General features: G+C 34.6%; 1 protein-coding gene across 3 annotated transcripts in view; it reads left to right on the plus strand.

The window, feature by feature from the left end:
- Positions 1 to 19,300, plus strand: part of CNOT6L (CCR4-NOT transcription complex subunit 6 like) — a 100,224-nt gene that overhangs the window by 33,237 nt on the left and 47,687 nt on the right. For all 3 annotated transcript variants that reach the window (XM_087864058.1, XM_045790170.2, XM_045790160.2), the window contains exons 2-4: positions 5,847 to 5,968; positions 8,802 to 8,988; positions 10,447 to 10,532. In XM_087864058.1, coding sequence (XP_087720184.1) covers positions 5,857 to 5,968; positions 8,802 to 8,988; positions 10,447 to 10,532 — 385 coding nt within the window. In that variant the 5' untranslated portion in view covers positions 5,847 to 5,856. The remainder of the gene's footprint in view (positions 1 to 5,846; positions 5,969 to 8,801; positions 8,989 to 10,446; positions 10,533 to 19,300) is intronic.

Consider the following 19,300-nt stretch of genomic DNA (forward strand, 5'->3'; position numbering starts at 1 on the left):
GCCTGCTGTTGACTGGAAGCCTTACTGATAACATAAATAGTCGATTAACACACATTTGCATGTTATATATATTATGTACTGTATTCTTACAATAAAGTAAGCTAGAGAAAAGAAAATGGTATTTAGAAAATCGTAAGGAAGAGAAAATGTATTTACGGTACTATAAAAAAAAGTCTGCTTATAAATAGAGCTAAGCAGTTCAAACCCAACATTGTTCAAGGGTCAGCTTCATTACCCTCATCCTTTGTGATAAGGATGTTTTATTTTCCTTTAGTTGTACTCTCCCAGCATAGTGAAAAGAGGGAGCAATGCAACTATCTGATAAGGGGGAAAAAGTAGTAGCAAGAAATGCCAAATTCTTTATAGCATTGTTTGAAAGTAAAATATATATTCTATAACTTTATTTTTCAAGTAGTGCAATGAAAATGTTGTAAGCTACATGAGGGCAAAGATGTTTATCTTGTTTCCTGAGAAGTTCTAGTGCTTGGTATAATACGTGATGGTAGTAGACCTGCAATAAATATTTGTTGAATAAATGTTAAACTGGTCAGAAACATGAAATTCCAAAGATCTGACGTTATTTTTTTCATAGTGATGCGTGACTTTACCATCATAAAACATGGGTTTTGCTTTACTTTGTTTAGTGTTTAGTGTTTTGTTTAGAGTGGGAGATGCTCAGGAAAACTTCGAATGGGGTTCTTTTTGAATGTTTGCATTATTATTATCTATGGACTTTAGTTGAATCCGTCATTGCAGACAAATGCCATCCAGAGAGGCCCTTGGTATAGGAGTAGAGTACGGAATGCTAATGAAATCATTATTTATCTCAGGGTGTCTTCTAAGCTCTTGAGTGTCATCAATCTATATATATTTTTTAAGATTTTATTTATTTGACACAGAGATAGAGACAGCCAGAGAGAGAGGGAACACAAGCAGGGGGAAGTAGGAGAGGAAAAAGCAGGCTCCCAGCGGAGGAGCCTGATGCAGGGCTCGATCCCATACCGCCGGGATCACACCCTGAGCCGAAGGCAGATGCTTAACGACTAAGCCACCCAGGCGCCCCTCAATCTATATTTTTAACAATATGATCCTACTGTAGTGTGATTTGCTAGATACTGTTTTTTAGTATCAGGTGGTGTGAGCCCATTCAGGGAAGGTATAAATTTTATGTGACAGTTATAATGATTAAGAGTTGTGTATAGTTAAAAATAGATATTGATGAGGAAATAGAAACTTCAGAAATGCTGAAGCTCAAGGGTTATTTTGCTTCATTAAAAAAGGTGGACTTAGATTTATTTTCTCAGAAAGGAAAATAGTCTTAATGCTTAAGACCAGGTAGGAAGGATGGATGTTAGTTAGGTAGTTATTCATTAAATAACAAATAATGTGTTTCATAACCTTTGGGAATAAATGCCAATATAAGACAGATTTATCTGAGAGTATATAAAATGTAATAAATCATTAACATCTTGCACTAAAATGTAAGCAGAAATATCTAATGTGGGCTTAATTTTGTCTTCCTCCAGGGGCGCCTGGGTGGCTCAGTCAGTTAAGCATCTACTTTTGGCTCAGGTCAGGATCTCAGGGGCCTGAGGTCGAGTTCCATGTCGGGCTCTCTGCTCATTGGAAAGTGTGCTTCTACCTCTACCCTCCCCCCCAGTCATGATATCTCTCTCTTTCCCTCCCTCTCTCTCAAATAAATAAATAAAATCTGTAAAAATATTTTTTTTGTCTTCCTCCAACTTTGGGAACTTTGCCAGCAGCATTTCTGCCAAATATTTACTTTGCAAACTATAGTTGAGATGACCACTTAATATTTGTATGGAAATAAATAAGTGTCTAATGATTTGTATTTTAGGGTTGGGTCATTAGAAGTCTCATTCAGTATGAAACAGTCTACGGTAGTTGTAGCATTCTTTTTCTCTTAGACTGAATTCTAAGTGAAATAGTAATTGTGGTGAACTATAGACTTGGATAAGATGACTTTAAATTTAGACAGGATAGTGAGAGGGAAGCTCTGGTTTAATACTGTAAGAACATACATCTTTTTATGTACTATACAGGCTGTTTTTTTTTTTTTTAATAAGTTGCTCTAGATAACCACTATTAACAGAAGTCCAGTTCTAGCCTTTAATAGTTTGCTCTGATTTGGTTCAGATTAGGTTTTTTTTTTTTTTTTTTTTTTTTTTTTGGAGGGGGAGAAGTTAAGTTGTGTTATTTTATTAGCCGCAGATACATAATCTGAGATTTGGGATTCCTTAACAATAGTATATTTGGGTGTATTTCATATATATTTTATAATACGCTATTCACTGAAACAACACGATATAAAAGTATCTTGCATTTTATTTACTGTTTTGGAAAATCCAATTTTTTACATTTTTCTAGGGCAAAGTAGCTCCAGTGCTGTGTATAATATTGCTTGTAACTGGGGGCACCTGGTGGCTCAGTCAGTTGGGCGGCCAGCTCTTGATTTGAGCTCAGGTCATGATCCCAGGATCCTGGGATCAAGCCCCACATTGGGTTCTGCGCTCACAAAGGAGTCTGCTTGAGGATTCTCTCTCCTTCTGCCCCTCGCCCTGCTTGCTCTTGCACGCTCTTTCTAAAGTAAATAAATCTTCAAAAAATATTGCTCATAACTGAAAAAAATTGGAATACATTTTCCACACAGTTCGTATATTATGAGTTTACATGAAATTTTTTCTGTGAAACAGAAAACTGAGAAATAAACTAATGAAAATCTTCACTATGTGTTAGTGATTAATCAGCCTTAAGTGGTGGAGATTAAAACTAGTTTACTTTTAGGATAGTTCATGTAGGAACTAAGAAGTATGACATAGTCAGGTTCTTGGTCCAGGACTGATGGTAACTCTCAGAAATTTTGCACTAGAATCTGGGAGGATCATGTAGGTTCAATGAGTGAAATGTAGATGGCAGATTTAAAGAAGCTTATGTAGTTAGCATTTGGGGAACTAGGTGGAATATTTTTTATAGTGTTGAAAGGGGTTGAAGACTGGAAAGTTAAACAGGTTGTGTTGCCAAAGGGGCTTTTACTGTACTCTGTTACATTATCAGGATCCCTAGTATAAATTAGGTTGATGTAACAGGAGGATCCTTTGGGAACTGATGTAAGATGTTGTAAAAATTAGAACTCATGGAAAAAGCAATTCAGAAACCTACCTGTTTCATCAATTTGAAAAAGAAGATAAAGAATTAGCCATTAGGCTTTCGAAAATAAAACATTTCTATTTTTTGGATAAAAAGTATTTATCATTCAGTATTTAAGCCTTAGAATGACCTATGAGACTATTAGAAACCATACTATCAGTGTCACGTTTAGAAAGTTAAATTACATTTGAGTTATTGTTTTATATTTCACATTATTTTGAAGTAGGTTTTTGTGGTATGTCTCCAACATGAAAAGTTGATGCTAAGGAACTGAGAGGGAAAATAAAGCTGAACAGGAGGCTTCAGTATTACCAATTTCCCCAATTTGTCTTTAAGTCTTTGGCTAAGTCTTTAGTAGCATATTTGGAAACCTGGTGTTTGAGATAGTAATGATCACCATAACTATAGACTCTACTAAATTGGCTCGTTAGTTGACCCAAGTGTTAGATGTTCTAACTTTAATCAGACAGTCCAAATCTGTATTCATTTTGAATTAGGTGACTTGTATTTTCATTGGCTTCCTAATCAAATTTGAAAGAGATTTCTGACCCCTAATATGACAGTATTAATGTTACTTTGGTTTTACATATAAATACTGGTAAACATTTCATGGATTTGTTTTGTAGGAACAGATTTTGTAAATTGTAGTGGATTTAGGAAGGTGGAAATTTATGGGAAAAAAAGTTCTCTATAGTAACTGTTTTCAAAATTAGAATTAGAGGAGAGCAGCAAGAAGAGACAGCAATTACTAGCCTGTCTAGATTTTTAAAATATTTAGGGGAATTGAACATGTGGCTTAATTACCATTTCCTGGGATTAATTCTTAGAAAGGCGTTGACTGAAAATTGTCTGTGAGATGGAAAAGGTGGGAGGAAAGGAAGGTGGCAGATTTTAGGATTATAAAGCATATACTTGTTCCACAAATACATACTAAGTGCGTACAATGTGGTAGGAACTATATAGCAATATAAAAAGGATATGCCTCCACACAGAAATAACTCATGGTCCCCTTAAGGAACATACCGTCCAGTGGGAGCCATGATTAAAAGCCACATTAAGTTGACCTCTAATCCTATGCTCTTACGGTTTATGAAAATGATCTAAAATTAATGAAAGAATTTTTTTGTTTTGTTTGACATATTTTGCAGTCTTTATTTTTTATCCATCTGCAGTGTAGGGAATGGATTTGTAACATGTCATTGAGTTTGGATCTGTTTGATTTAGCTTTGCTTAATCTTGTCTTTTTGTGGAATCTTAGTATGCAGAAGTACCCGTAGAGATACATGTGCCTTGTGCACAGCAGAAATTCTGAAAACCTTGTCATCTAAAAATTTTACTTTTAGAAGTGGGACGCCTGGGTGGCTCAGTTGGTTAAGCGTCTGCCTTTGGCTCAGGTCATGATCCCAGGGTCCTAAGATAGAGCCCCACATCAGACTCCTTGCTCAGTGGGGAGCCTGCTTCTCCCTCTGCCTGCTGCTCCCCCTGCTTGTTCTCTCTCTCTAACAAATAAATAAAATCTTTAGGGCCACTTGTCGTATGCTTCATACATTACACACTTGAGGATTTTTGTATCTAGTTGTCATCACTCATGATCATTTGGTGATTACTTTGGCAGTTACATGAAGACGACTATATAATATTAAGGTGGCATGTAACTCCATCATTCAAATTTGGACACTTTTTTTTTTTAAACTATTTTTAAGTAGACTCCACTCCCAGTGTGGAGCCCAACATGGGGCTGAACCTAGGACCCTGAGATCAAGACCTGAGCTGAGATCAAGAGTTAGACATGTAACTGATGGAGCCACCCAGGTGCACCCCCCCCCAAGTTGGACACTTTTGAAAGTGGAAAGGAATGATATTACCTAAGAACAATAGATTAAACCAAGACTGGCTCATACTAAGAAAATTTTCATTATGTAGGATGCTTTTGACTGCAAGTAACAGAAAACACAACCTAACAATAAGCGAAGTATATTGGTTTGTATATCCGAAAAGCCCAGTGTTTGAGAGTCCTACGGGTATGATATGGTGAGGGCTCTTTGTTTCTCTATTTTCTAGACTCTGACTTCTATGGCTGGCTTCCCTTATAATTGTTGGATGGTTGCCAATAGCAATGTGGACTATATTCTTCTTTTATGACTAGCAGGAGAGAGAAGCCTGCTCCTTCTGTAAGCATAGAATGAATCTTAAGCCTCATGATTGTTAGATACTTCTGAACTAATCTCCATGACAAGAGGAATGTCATGTGCTGATTGTCTTAGATGTAAGATACTTGAATATCACTGAGGCAAGGAGGATGGATTACTCTGATATTCTTAGACTAGTCAGAGTCCATTCAGAAAACTGTTGTAGGGTCAGTCTGTTTAGGAAAGCAAGACAGCTAAAAGAAGGAGAAGGGAATGGATGTTTGGGATAGAATGGATGTTCAGGAAGCAACCACAGAGTTCAATGTGAAATCCAGTGTCATTGTTTGCATTTTCCCTTAAGCGTATGTTACTGAGTTCCTGCAAGAGCCTAACCTACTGCAGATGTGTTTTCCTTTTAGTGAGAATTTGTAGTATAAAATGACTTAGTAGCCTGGCAAGGCGAGAGGAAAAGAAAACTTACCATACCATTTTTCTTTTTTCTGTAAGACTGTAGTAATTGATGATCATCTTTTTTGTTTGTTTAAACAGACTAATAGGGATGCCAAAGGAAAAATATGATCCTCCAGATCCTCGCAGAATTTATACCATCATGTCAGCAGAGGAGGTAGCCAATGGGAAAAAATCTCACTGGGCAGAATTAGAAATCTCGGGTGAGTGGAATCTGAAGCATTTAATCTAGGATATAATAGCAATGATGAACACAAATTGAATATTGTCATATTTATTTCCTTATTGTACATTTTAAAATAGATGAACTAATTAAGAAAATACAAAATGCAGAGGTACTCATGTTTAATTTACCCGTGACTAAAAATCTTTGTCTCTGTTCATTCTTTTGAGATAATACCTTGGGCCAGGGTTGGCATCTGTAATTGAGGACATTCGGAGTTCAGTTTCTGAGTAAACCAGGTTCTTTGATATAATAGATTTTGTTTTGGCTATTGCAGAGTAATTATTTTTGCAAATTGAAATCTTTGCTATTCTTCTGTCATCTATGTCATCCTAGTGTTGGCAGAGTAGGAAACGTAGAGGCTACTGGTTTATTCTAACAAATAACTAATAAGTATGTTACATGACCTTTCATGTTTAGGATTTGTTAAAATAGAATATGATTTCTAAAAACTTACAGCCCCAGTCTACTAGTGAGAAAAAATCAGCAAACCCAAACTGAAGGACATTCTACAAAACACCTAATTAGTAATTTTTGAAATTGTCAAAGTCATGAAAAACAAGGAGAGACTGAGACTCTGTCACAGACTGGAGGGGACTAAGGAGATATGATGACTAAATGCAAAATGGTATCTTGAATTGACTCTTAAAACAAAAAGGTGTAAAAACTGGTGAAATCCAAATAAAATCTGTAAATTAGTAATGTACCAATAAAAAGAAGTAATGTACCAATATTAGTTTCCTAGTTTTGACAAGTGTACCATGGTAATCTAAGAAGCTAACATTAGGGGAAACTGGATAAGGTGTTTATAGGAACTCCATTATCTTGGTAACGTTTTTATAAATCTAAAATTATTATAAAGTTAAAAGTATTAAAAATAGAGTATAATTACTGTCTTTCTTTTATGAATTGGTACAATACAGATAATATGTAGAATGGGATTTTTTCCTCCAGTAGTCTTTATTTGGACGCATTAAACCCGTATTATAGTGTCAATAGCAAGAATTACCTGTACATTTGGCTAAAAGGTAACTGGGCGGATAGGTGGTTGGTAATCAGCAGAATGAATATGAGGAGATCATAATGGGCTAACCCAGGATTTCTCGACTCGGCACTGCTGACACTTAGGGCCAGACAGTTCTTTGTGGTTGGGGGCTGTTGGGTGCACTGTAGGTTGTGTAGCAGCATTCCTGGTCTTTACCCACTAGATGCCGGTAGTGCTACTCTCTGTCTTTTTTTTAAAAGATTTAATGGACATTAATTTCATGGTAGACAGAATACTGGAATTTTGACAATGAAGATAGTTATCCAGCAATTCGGGTCCTTAATGTTGATAGCTTGCCATTTATATGTTTAAATATAAGTTAATATTAACACATTAATATATTTAAGCATATATTAAGTTTAAATACATACGAATATTAACATGAGATATTACCATCTTGTGAAGAACTCCCACATGGGATAGGTTGCTGTAGTACATATTAGTGGAGATCTTAAGGACTATAATTTACATAAATTATAATTTTTTAAATTGAAGTATAGTTGACACACAATGATACATTAGTTTCAGGTGTACAGCATAGTGTTTAGCAGTACTCCTGGCCTCTGCCCACTAGATGCCAGTAGCACTCTTCTAGTTTTGACAACCAGGAATGTCTCCAGATTGCCAAAGTCCCTTGGGGAATAAAATTGCCCCTGGTTGAGAACCACTTGGTTAAGTCCTGGGTACAACTGAAATAAGTGTCTTTGACCAGAGCCTCTCTTCACTTGAAAACTTTCTTTCCTATAAATACAAAATCCTAGTTGGCGCTTAAAGCCTGCTTATAAACAGCATGAAGGAATCTATGACAGAAGGAGCCCTGGACAGATGTAAGCTTGAGTTTACTGCTTGATAGCTATGTGAAAAGTAACATTTACTGTTTGAGATTTTGTGCCCTCTCTACCTTCCACGGCTCTTTTAATCAAAATCTGTTGTTTGAATAGTGGTATCAAATTAAATTGTTTTACTTTTGTAAAGTTTGTAAAATGATCTTCCCATAAATTATTTAAGATAATATCATATTTTAGAGCAGCTGTGGCTGGGTGATTTGCCCAGGTTTATATAGCTAGTAAATGGTAAAAGTCAGGACTCTAAAATAGGTTTTCTGACTTTTTCTAATATACGTTCCACCATCGAGCTGTCAGATGCTGACTGCTTGGTAAAGCTTAATGTGTGACCATTTCTCTTGAGTATGTTGCATTTAATGCAAAGTCTTAAACCAGAGTTGTTAAGTAATTGTACCATCAGAAAGCTGGGAAGGATATCTCCTTTACGGGTAAAATGGTTTTCTAGTGAACAATCTAAAGTTGGTTCTAAATCTATTACTCTTATCTATTAAGGTTTGTAGTATAATCCAGGCCCAAAATATGGATAAATCTTGCACTACTAATTTTTGTGGAGTATGTAAGAAATACTTTTGTTAGCACTCTGCCTTAAAATAAAATTCAAGACTGTTCTATCACAAAAGCTTAAGTCAGCCCCATGTTTTTCTGAGACCTTATCATCACCCTGACTCCAAGGGTCTCCTCATTATGCCACATCTCATTTAATACATGGAAGGTTCATAAGAAATAATGGTTGTCAGGCAGAAGTGGCATGAAATTAAAGAAGGGCCAGGTGTTTGGAAGCAATCAAATGGCATTAATACAAAATTAAATGTCAAAGATATAGTATCTGTGTGTATTGCAGTCTTTTCTGCCACTTTTTACTTCTTGAAGTTTAGTCTTTGTCTTAGGCCTTGAATTTAATGCTTCAGAATTTTGCCTTTCAGGTAGAGTGCGGAGCTTAAGTACATCACTTTGGTCATTGACACACTTGACAGCACTGCACCTAAATGACAATTACCTTAGTCGCATTCCACCTGATATTGCCAAGCTTCATAATCTGGTTTACCTGGATCTGTCATCCAATAAACTCAGAAGTTTACCAGCAGAACTAGGAAACATGGTGTCTCTCAGGTAAGAAAATATTATAGATGTGCCTCACTATATAAAATTCTAAATTTGCCAAATAAGAAAATTATGGGATATTACTCCTCTTATAGGAGGACTTTGTGTTTATTTATTTATTTATTTTAATAATATTTATTTTGTTATATTAGTCACCATACAGTACATCCCCAGTTCTTGATGCAATGTTCCATGATTCATTACTTGCATATAACACCTAGTGCACCATGCAGTATGTGCCCTCCTTAATACCCATCACCGGCCTATCCCAATCCCCTACCCCCCTCCCCTCTGAAGCCCTCAGTTTGTGTTTAAAGATCAAATGATATAAAGTGTCTAAATACAGTGCTTGAGTTGGCTTCCATTGAACATTTCCTTTAACTTCAAGGTTTCTAGCTAGACAGAACTTATATTTTTTTTTGACAGACTTGAGGTGGGTTTGGGTTAAAATACTAAGTCTCACTTGAGGCTCAGGTGTGTGATAAGATAATTGTAAATAATTGGGAAAATATTCTGTTCTTGTAGTAAACTTTTAGGAACGTAACTCTGTTCTATAAGGCAAAGTATACTTATATATCGCAACTCTTTAAGGAAACCTTTAAAACTTGATAATAAATGGATTTATTTCTAGTCCTTTAGGATTCTTTAAGAATTTCTTCATAGGAATAAATTTTGTAGGTCCCTTAAGACCTTGTATAAATGTTCTCAGTATCAACAGGGATTGCTTTTCTATGTTTATATGCTGAGAAGTAATTTTTAAAAATTGCTGTCATATATTTAAAAATAAATATTTATATTGTTTTAGAATCTTGCTCCTCACCATCTCCTTATTGTGTGTTTTTGTTGGTTTTCTTTTCTTTCATTTTTTTTAAAGTGCTTTTTAGCTATCTAATTAGGGGCTGTTTATTTCTTCTGTAGTCTGGCCAAAATTTCAAAATGTTAAGTGTGATCTTATCTATATTATCCTATTATCTGTATTATGCTTTATTTTCAGTGTTTATGTTCTGTCAGTGATTGTTCATCATAGTATCTTAATGTGACTACAGTTGTAATCAGTTATAAAAATTGATAAAGGTGACTGGCTCTTTTTTTCTATGAATTAGACTGGATTCAAGGATATTGGTTGTTTTCGAATACTAAGAATACCTGTCACTCTGATTTGTATCTCTTAGACATTTGGGTGAGAGAGAAAAGGGGATGGATTTAGCCTGAGAATGATATACAATTCTTACAACTTCAATAATCTGTGTTAGAGAATGAGTAAATTATAGAAACACTGTTAACAGTTGTCGCAGTTGCATATTTTGTGGTACTTCAATATTGCACAACATTTTTGGATTGAAAGTATAGAAATATGCCTTGAATGTAAATATCACTCATGGTATGTTAGGGAAGGTTAAGAAAACAATTGTAGATATTAATAAAATTTGATATATTAAGCTAAACAGTTTTTTGTTTTTTTAACAGGGAATTGCTTTTAAATAACAATCTGTTACGGGTTTTGCCTTATGAACTTGGTCGGCTCTTCCAGCTACAAACTCTAGGTTTGAAAGGTGAGTGATTTTTAAGAGATGACAGCATTGACAGTCAGTATTGAAGTGTTTTAAGCCTTTTAAAGACAATTTTGATTACAATATAGGTCAGGTTTAGCATAATTTTGAGAATGTAAATATGCTTTCTTTTGAAATAAAGTGGTTCTTCATTATCAAATTAAGTTTCAGAATTTCAGCATGCTGCCATCATTTTAACAAACTTTTATGGGGAAGTTTTTTTATTTTTATTTTTTATGTTTTTAATTTCCGTAAAATTCTGACATATCTTAGAGGAGATATTTTAAATTAGCACTGTAGTCCCTCCCTCCTTTTAAAAGAATGACTTATGACAAAAGAATGGCTAGAGTAAACCCTAGCCAGAATGATCCATGTCACGTTTTGATAGAGTAGATAAAATAGAATTGACATATTGTATAAGAGAGAAAAAATGATAACAGTAAAAATGAACTATACCTAATAAGTACAGTTGTTCTAAATAAAATGTATCAAGCCAAAATATATGTTCCTTGATAATCTCATTTCAATCAGTTTGGGATGAAAGTCATTCTCAATTCATATAAATACTGTATATATAACTATAAACTTGTTATAGTTTTCTCTTATAGGAAGAAGGGTTTATTTTGAATTCAGAGGACTAAATACAGATGTACTGTATTGGTTAAACATTTTATTCTGTGCTCACTGAATATTAATCAAAGCCTTATAAAGTAAACACTTTTGTTATTTTCCTTCTTCAAAGACAATTTGAGTCTCTCTGAACATGTTCTGTTTGCATTTGCTTATGTCATATAATGGACTATTAAGAATGAGGCTTGAATATGAATGGAAAGAATCCTGACATTATGGTTGATTAGACTCTGTACAGTTAACCCTTTGTATATTACATAATTACATGAATGGTCTGTCTTGTGTTTTTAGTTTTTCTGTAGGACTTTTTTGATATTTTTTAATTATATTTGAAGTGGACCAGGGGATACTTACATCTAAAATTTTTCTTGAGGTTGAACCCAAGGCAACTTGTTGGGACATTTCACCTTAATCTATATATGCTAAATCTTATTCTTATAAAAATAGTTGAAATAACCATCCATCTCGAGTTGGAGTGGGAACAGGTCTGTTCTTTTCTATTAAATAATATTATGGAATGTTTGTCATTTTTTATAATCTTTGATTCATGAAGTATGAAATTGACATTTTCATACTGATTGTAATATTTTTTTTGTCTCTAAGAATAACATTTTTTTCTTTTAACACCAATTAGAAGAGCTGTTTTCCTCCTGCTAATATTGATGGAGAGCACATCAGTGACAAATGAATAATTTGTTGTTGAACTCCATGATTTACCCTCTGTACCATGTAATGTTCCTGAAAAAGCAAATATTATGTATCCTACTGTTTCATAACTCTATTCTATGTTATTTTATATAAAGATACGTTCCCATAAAATTTATACTAAGCATCAACTGAATGAATCATTCTGAATATCTGTTTTACTGGTTAAAATCTCGATCTTCCAAACTGCTGTTTTTGCCTGGTCTTCGATCCTAGTGTCTTTTTATCTACTGATTCACATTTGTTAAAATCTCTTCTTAGACCTCTAGTCTTTCAGATTAGGCTGGTGCTCTGCCTTGTGAACTGTTACTTAGCTTTGTTCATGCCTGTAAATAAATTCTTTTCATTAAACTACAGTTTGTTCTATGATAAATACCTATATGCAGTCCTTTTCTCTTCTTTGAGAATTAGTTTTTCTGGCGTGCTACTTTCCATTCAGGTGATCTGATATAAAAAAGCCAAGGACCTTTCAGAAATGAAAGAAACTCAGGGCCCTTTCTGCCATTTTTCAAAAATTTGAGGTGGTAAAAACAGGATTGCTTTTATGAAGCAACTGAACAAGTAAAATGTCCCCAATGAATGGTAGCTTTATGTTCTTAGGAAGGTAAAAATTGAGATAATTTCCTAATCTGTTTTAGTAGTCACATAGTAGTGGTACTTTGTGTCTAGAAAAGGGGAGGAAGTGGAGTGGAGCATTTAAAATGGCACTGTGATATATTTAAAAGAAACAGTGAGAATGCACAGCCTCTGAGATGCCATTTTGTCTTGAAACTGAAAAAAGGAGCACCTTTTTCCTATTTCCTTGTCTTCCTCTGAAGCACAGATAGGGAAATATTGATAATAAGTTTGATCATCCTGGCCCAACAAGCTAATTTCTAGAAATTGTTTTGACATTCGAGGAGTGTATGTGAAGGCTATGTACGGTATTTGAGGAGTTAGGATAAGAAGGCCAATTTAAGATATAAGACATGGCCAGTCAAGTAATTAGGAAATGTTCTCTTAAGTCACTCAAAAGAAAAATCCAGAGTGTAGCAATTTTATAGAAGAAATAAGTAAAGGCAGTTCTTCTATAGTTATTTTATTTTATTTTTATTTTATTTTATTTTATTTTATTTTATTTTATTTTTAAGATTTTATTTATTTATTCGACAGAGATAGAGACGGCCAGCGAGAGAGGGAACACAAGCAGGGGGAGTGGGAGAGGAAGAAGCAGGCTCCCAGCAGAGGAGCCTGATGTGGGGCTCGATCCCAGAACGCCGGGATCACGCCCTGAGCCGAAGGCAGACGCTTAACCGCTGTGCCACCCAGGCGCCCCATCTATAGTTATATTAAATAATTTAGAACTCATGTCTTAAGGTGTAAGGCAGTACTTTTCTCTAACATATGGGCCAAAGAGTTGTCCTCACACATTAAACATTGAAATCCCAGGTTGTAAACTATTTATAGAACTTCAGCAATTGTGAAGATTTCTAGCTTTCTTCCAAGAATTACTTATCTCCCTTAAAATAAAATGGACCATGCCAATAGAAGCTTCTTTTACTTGAGAAATTTTTTATTCATGAAATACAAAAGAATAACATGTTTTTGTATTCATGAAATCAAAAAGAATAACCTACATTTTAAAGAAAATAAGATGAATAACTGGATACCCATTATATATTTGCAGTACCTTTTTTAAGAAATGCACTTCGAAAATCTGTCATTCATATAGGAGGCAAAGTACTTATTTCTGTGTTATATAATGAGCTTCTAGAAATTGGCAAGAGAACAATCTAGAAGAGAGCATATTAATAGCTCATATAAGAGGATATACACAGGCTTTAAAACATAGGAAGTTCATCAGTTTATGCAAAATAATAACAATGCAAATTGGAACTATACTCAACTTCTACCTGTTAGATTGGAAGAATTCCAAAAATCTGATAAAGTAACTGTTGGTGAGATTATTGGGAAATGGGCATAATCACACCTCGTTGGTGTAGGTCCCCTGTACCTTAAAATTTTCCTGTGTGCCTTTTCATGATTACATCTTCATCCCTTCTCCCAGAGGTTACTACTGTCCTGGATTTTACGTTAGTTATTCCTTTACTTTTCCTTCAATCGAACAACAGATATTGATGAACACCTACTAACTGCCAGATGTTGGGGTTATATATGTAACTATTACCAGTGTTTTAACCTTTATATAAATAAATGAAATCCTACTGAATATATTTTTCTGTGACTTGCTTTTTTCAGCTTTATGTTTTTATGATTCAGCCATGTTCATGCATGTATGTAATTATAATTTAATTGTTGTGTTGTACTCTGATATATGAATATGCTATAGTTATTCAATCTACAGTAGATATTTAGATGATTTGCCTTTTTTGGGGGGCTACTATAAGCAATGCAGCCATGAACATTCTTATACATAACTCCTGATAGAGTTCCTAGGAGTGGAATAGTTGGGTCGTAGAGATCTGCTTGTACTTCCTTAGCTTTATTAGGTAATGCCATAATGTTTTACAAAGTAGCTGTACTAAAATACACTCCCAAAAGTAATATAGTTTCCATTTTTCTGTCTTCCTCCCAACACATAGTATTGTCAGCTTTTTAAAGTTTTGTCTGTTACTGAGTGTGAGTTTCTAGTTCTCTTAATTTGTGTTTTCCTAATTGCTAGTAAGATTGAGCACCTTTTCATATATTTATTGGCCATGTTTCTTGTTTGAAGTTGCAATTGATGTCTATTGCTCATTTTCACTTGAAGTATTTATTTCTTCCTGATTATAGGTATTCTTAAGTTTGGTCTCTTTTGTATTATAAATGTCTTCTACTCTGGCTTTTCTTTCTGTTCTCTCAGGTATCTTTTAATAAGTAGATTTGTTTTTATTGTAGTTGAATTTAAAGATCTTTTCTTTTATGAAGTCATAACTAGTGAAAGAAATCCTACCCTACCCCAGGTCAGAAAAATGTCTTTCTGTATTATTTCCTAAAAGTTTTGTAAGGTTTTGCTCTTCATAGTAAATTCTGTCATTCATTTGAAGTTTAAAATTTTTTTTAAATTGAGGTATAGTTGATGTATTAGTTTCAGGTGTACAACATAGTGGTTTGACAGTTACATGTATACACACACACACACACACACACACACACACACACCACAAAATGCTCACCACATTAAGTTTAGTTACTACCTGTTACCATACAACATTATTGCAATATTATTGACTATATTCCCTATGCTGTACTTATCCCCATGGTTTATTCATTTTATGATTGGAAATTTGTACTACTTAATCTCCTTCACCTATTTCACCCACTTCCCCCCACTTTCCATCCCCCTCCCTGTTGGCAACCACCAGTTTGTTCTCTGTAAGAGACTGTTTTGGTTTTGGTTTTTGGGGTGTGTGTGTGTGTGTGTGTGTGTGTGTTTAAAGATTTATTTATTTGAGAGAGAGCGCACGAGTGTGAGTGGAAGGAGGAGTAGAGGGAGAGAAGTAGACTACCTGCTGAGTGAGGAGCCCTATGTAGGGCTGGATCTAATGACCCTGAGATTATGACCTGAGCTGAGACCAAGAGTTGGCTGCTTAACTGACTGAGCAACTCAGCCACCCCTTTGTGTTTATTGAGTAAGCTCTAAGGCCATGATGGGACTTTGAACTCATAACTCTGAGATCAAGAGTCATATACTCTATGGACTGAGCCAGCCAGGTGCCCTTCTTTTGTTTTTTAGATTTCACATCTAAGTGAAATTATATGGTATTTGTTTTTCTCTCTCTGATTTAGTTCACTTAGCATAATTCCCTCTAGGCCCATCCACATTTTTGTAAATGGCAAGATTTCATTCTTTTTTATAGCCGAGTATTTCATTGTGTATCTATATATACCACATCTTTATCCATTCATCTATCATTGGTTACTTGGGTTGTTTACATATCTTAGCTGTTGTAAATACTGCAGTAAACGGGGATGCATATACCTTTTTAATGTCCATTGGCTTTTTGTTTGTTTGTTTTTGAGTATACTTGATACACAGTGTTACATTAGTTTCAGGTGTACAACATAGTGATTCAACAACTCTGAAAGTTATATTGTGCTCACCACAAGTGTAGTTACCATCTGTTACCATGTAACACAATTTAAATACCACTGACTGTATTTCTTATGATGTACTTTTTATTCTTCTAACTTAATTTCATTGCATAACTGGGAGCCTTCACCCATTTTGTCTATTGGCAGTTATCTGGCAACCATCACTTTGTTCTCTGTATTTATAGGTCTGATTCTGCTTTCTGTTTATTGATTTGTTTTTGTTTTTTAGATTCTGCAGTGTAAGTGAAATCATATGGTATTTGTCTTTCTCTTATTTCACTTAGCATAATACTCCGTGGGCCTGTCCATGTTGTCAGAAATGGCAAGATCTCATTTCTATGGCTTAGTAATGTTCCATTGTGTGTGTATGTATATGTGTGTATGTATATATGTAATATTCCATTGTCTATGTGTGTATGTATACATATATACACATATATGTACACGTATACATATATACATACACACAAATATATATGTACATACTATATCTTCTTTATCCATTTATCTGTGGATGGACACTTGGGTTGCTTCCATATCTTGGCTATTGTAAATAATGTTGCAGTAAACATAGGACTGCATATATCTTTTTGAGTTAATGTTTTCATTTTCTTCTGGTAAATACACAGAAGTGGAATTACTGGATTGTATTGGATTTCTATTTTTAACTTTTTGAGGAACCTCCATACTGTTTTCCATAGTAGATGTACCAATTTACATTCCCACCAACAGGGTTCCCTTTGCTCCATATGTTCACTAACACCGGTTATTGTCTTTTCAAACTAGCCATTCTGGTGTGAAGTAAAATCTCATTGTGGTTTTGATTTGCATTTCTTTAATGATTAGTGATGTTGAGCATCTCTTCATGTGTCTGTTGGCCCTCTGTATGTCTTCTTTGGAAAAATATTCAGGTCCTCTGCCCATTTTTAATCAGATTTTCTTTGGTGTTGATATATATGAGTTCCTTGTATATTTTGGATATTAACACTAAATAGGTAGGGCATTTGCACATATCTTCTCCCGTTCATTAAGTTGCTTTTTTGTTCTGTTGATGGTTTCCTTCACTGTGCAAAAGCTTTTTAGTTTGATGTAGTCCCAGTTATTTATTTTACTTATTTTGTTTACCTTGCCTGAGGAGAGAGATTTACAAAGGTATTAAGACCAATGTCCAAGACTTGACTGCCTGTGTTTTCTCTTAGGAATTTTATGGCTTCAGGTCTTATTGAGGTTATCAAACCATTTTGAGTTCATTTTTGTATATGGTCTTGAGTTCATTTTGTATATGGTCCAGTTTCATTCTTTTGCATTTACCTATTGCATTCTAATACAATTCCAAAATACAATTTTGGAACCAATTTTTTAGATGGTATGAGGGGTCTCATTTAGGGAGTGATGTAGTCTTGTTTTTTTTCCCTATGAATAACCAACTGTCTCACTATCATTTAGCGAATAGTTTTCCCTTTTCCCATGGATCATCAGTGGAGTCATCTCTCTCTCAGCTATGTCATGGTCTGTTTTTGGATCTCTGTTTTATATATACAGAGGTCAATTTGTCTAACCTTGCACTAATTGCTACATTATCATAATCATTATTATGGCTTTATATTAAGACTTGATACCTGCTTTGGGAATTCCCCTTACATTTTTCTTTCATAGTGTTTTGGCAGTTTGGCTGTCTTGGATTTCTCATGCATAAGAAGCAGCTTGTTACAGTTTGATGAAAAGTGCTCTTGGGACTTCAGAATTGCATTGAATGTGTAGACCAATTTAGGAAGAATTGACATCTTAATATATTGAGTCTTCCTATCTGTGAATTTTGGCATCTTCTCCATTTATTTTGATCTTATTTAATGTCTTCAAATAAAATTTTATAACTTTCTGCACATCTTTTGCTCAGGTACATCTTTGTTGGGTTTGTTTCTTAAGTACCTTACACTTTTTTTTCCTATTACAATTATTTTTACAGTTGCTTTTTCTGCCTATTTGCTGTTGACACATAAGAAAAAAATTGATGTGTAGTAGGCTTTCTTGGCTAAATTCTTACCTTTCAGAAAATTTGTCTGCAAATTTTTTCAGGTTTTGTATGCAGATAATCATTTCACGTGCTGACGACAGTTTGGTTTCAAACTCTTACATGTTTCTTATTGTAATGTACTGACCAGAATGTTTAGTACAATGTTGAGTAGAAGCATCAATAGTGGGTGAACATGCTTCTATTCCCATTTTTAAAAGAAATGCTTCTAATATTTTTCCATATTTGCTTTGTGTTTTTGGTAAAACACTTTTTTTTTTAGTTTCTAGAAGTTTTCTTCTGTTTCTATTTTGCTAATCCTTATGTGAGTACAGAATTTTATTAAATGCTTCATCTGTTGTGAGATAATTTTCTCATTTCATAGGTCGAGTTAATAAATTATATCTATATTTTTCCTATTTAATTATTCATTTTTTAAAGTTTATTTAAGTAATCTCTACACCCAGTGTGGGGCTTGAACTCATGACCCCAAGAGCAAGAGTCACATGCTCTTCTGACTGAGTCAGCCAGGTGCTCCCATTTTTTTCCAGTTTAAACTCGCTTGCATTACTGAGATAAATCCAACCTGGTGCTTCTGTATGCTGGATTTATTTCGATAATATTTGTCAAGGAATGTGAAGGCCCTGAATTTTACCCTACTAATAAGCTAATAAGTTAGCCAATTATTGTTTCATGGATAGTGGCAGAAGACAGTGAGACTCCTGGGTCAGACAAAGAACGTTATCACTTCAAGCTACAAGATGGGCCCAGACATATGCTATGTACACAGTGATTTTGCCCTGCATCTGAGTAGTTCATGTCCAACCCTCCAGCACTTTTCAAGCAAGCACCAAATACCAAGTAAGCAGCAAAAAATTAGTTGTGATTCCCCAGGGGGGGCAAAGAGTTACATGGAAATATTGCTGTGGTTGCCTTAACCTATTTAGTTGCCTATATAACTAGCTACAGAAACTGCTCAGTATCAGACTCATAGACCTCAGAATCTGTCACACTCACCAAGAATGAAGAGGGAAGCACAGGCCCCTGTTGAACTGCCCCTCCCAACAAAAAAGATTTTTAAGGAATTTTAAACATATGCTCATGAACAAGACAGACCTAAATAAGATTCTTAATCGGGTCTCAGAACTAATGTGTTCCTTGAAATTTGGGTAGAATAATTATATGAAACTCTTATTGCTGGTTGTTTCTTTGTGGAAGATGTTTAAGCACCACCCCAATATATTTGAAGTTACAAGAACCATTGAGGTTTTCTAATTGTTAATGAGTCAGTTTTGTTGGACCATATGTATACTACTGGAATTTGTTAGCTTTTTAATTTTTCCAAACTTAT

Source organism: Ursus americanus, chromosome 8 (assembly GCF_024610735.1).
Source record: "Ursus americanus isolate L20-20 chromosome 8, mUrsAme1.1.p, whole genome shotgun sequence".
Classification (NCBI taxonomy): domain Eukaryota; kingdom Metazoa; phylum Chordata; class Mammalia; order Carnivora; family Ursidae; genus Ursus; species Ursus americanus.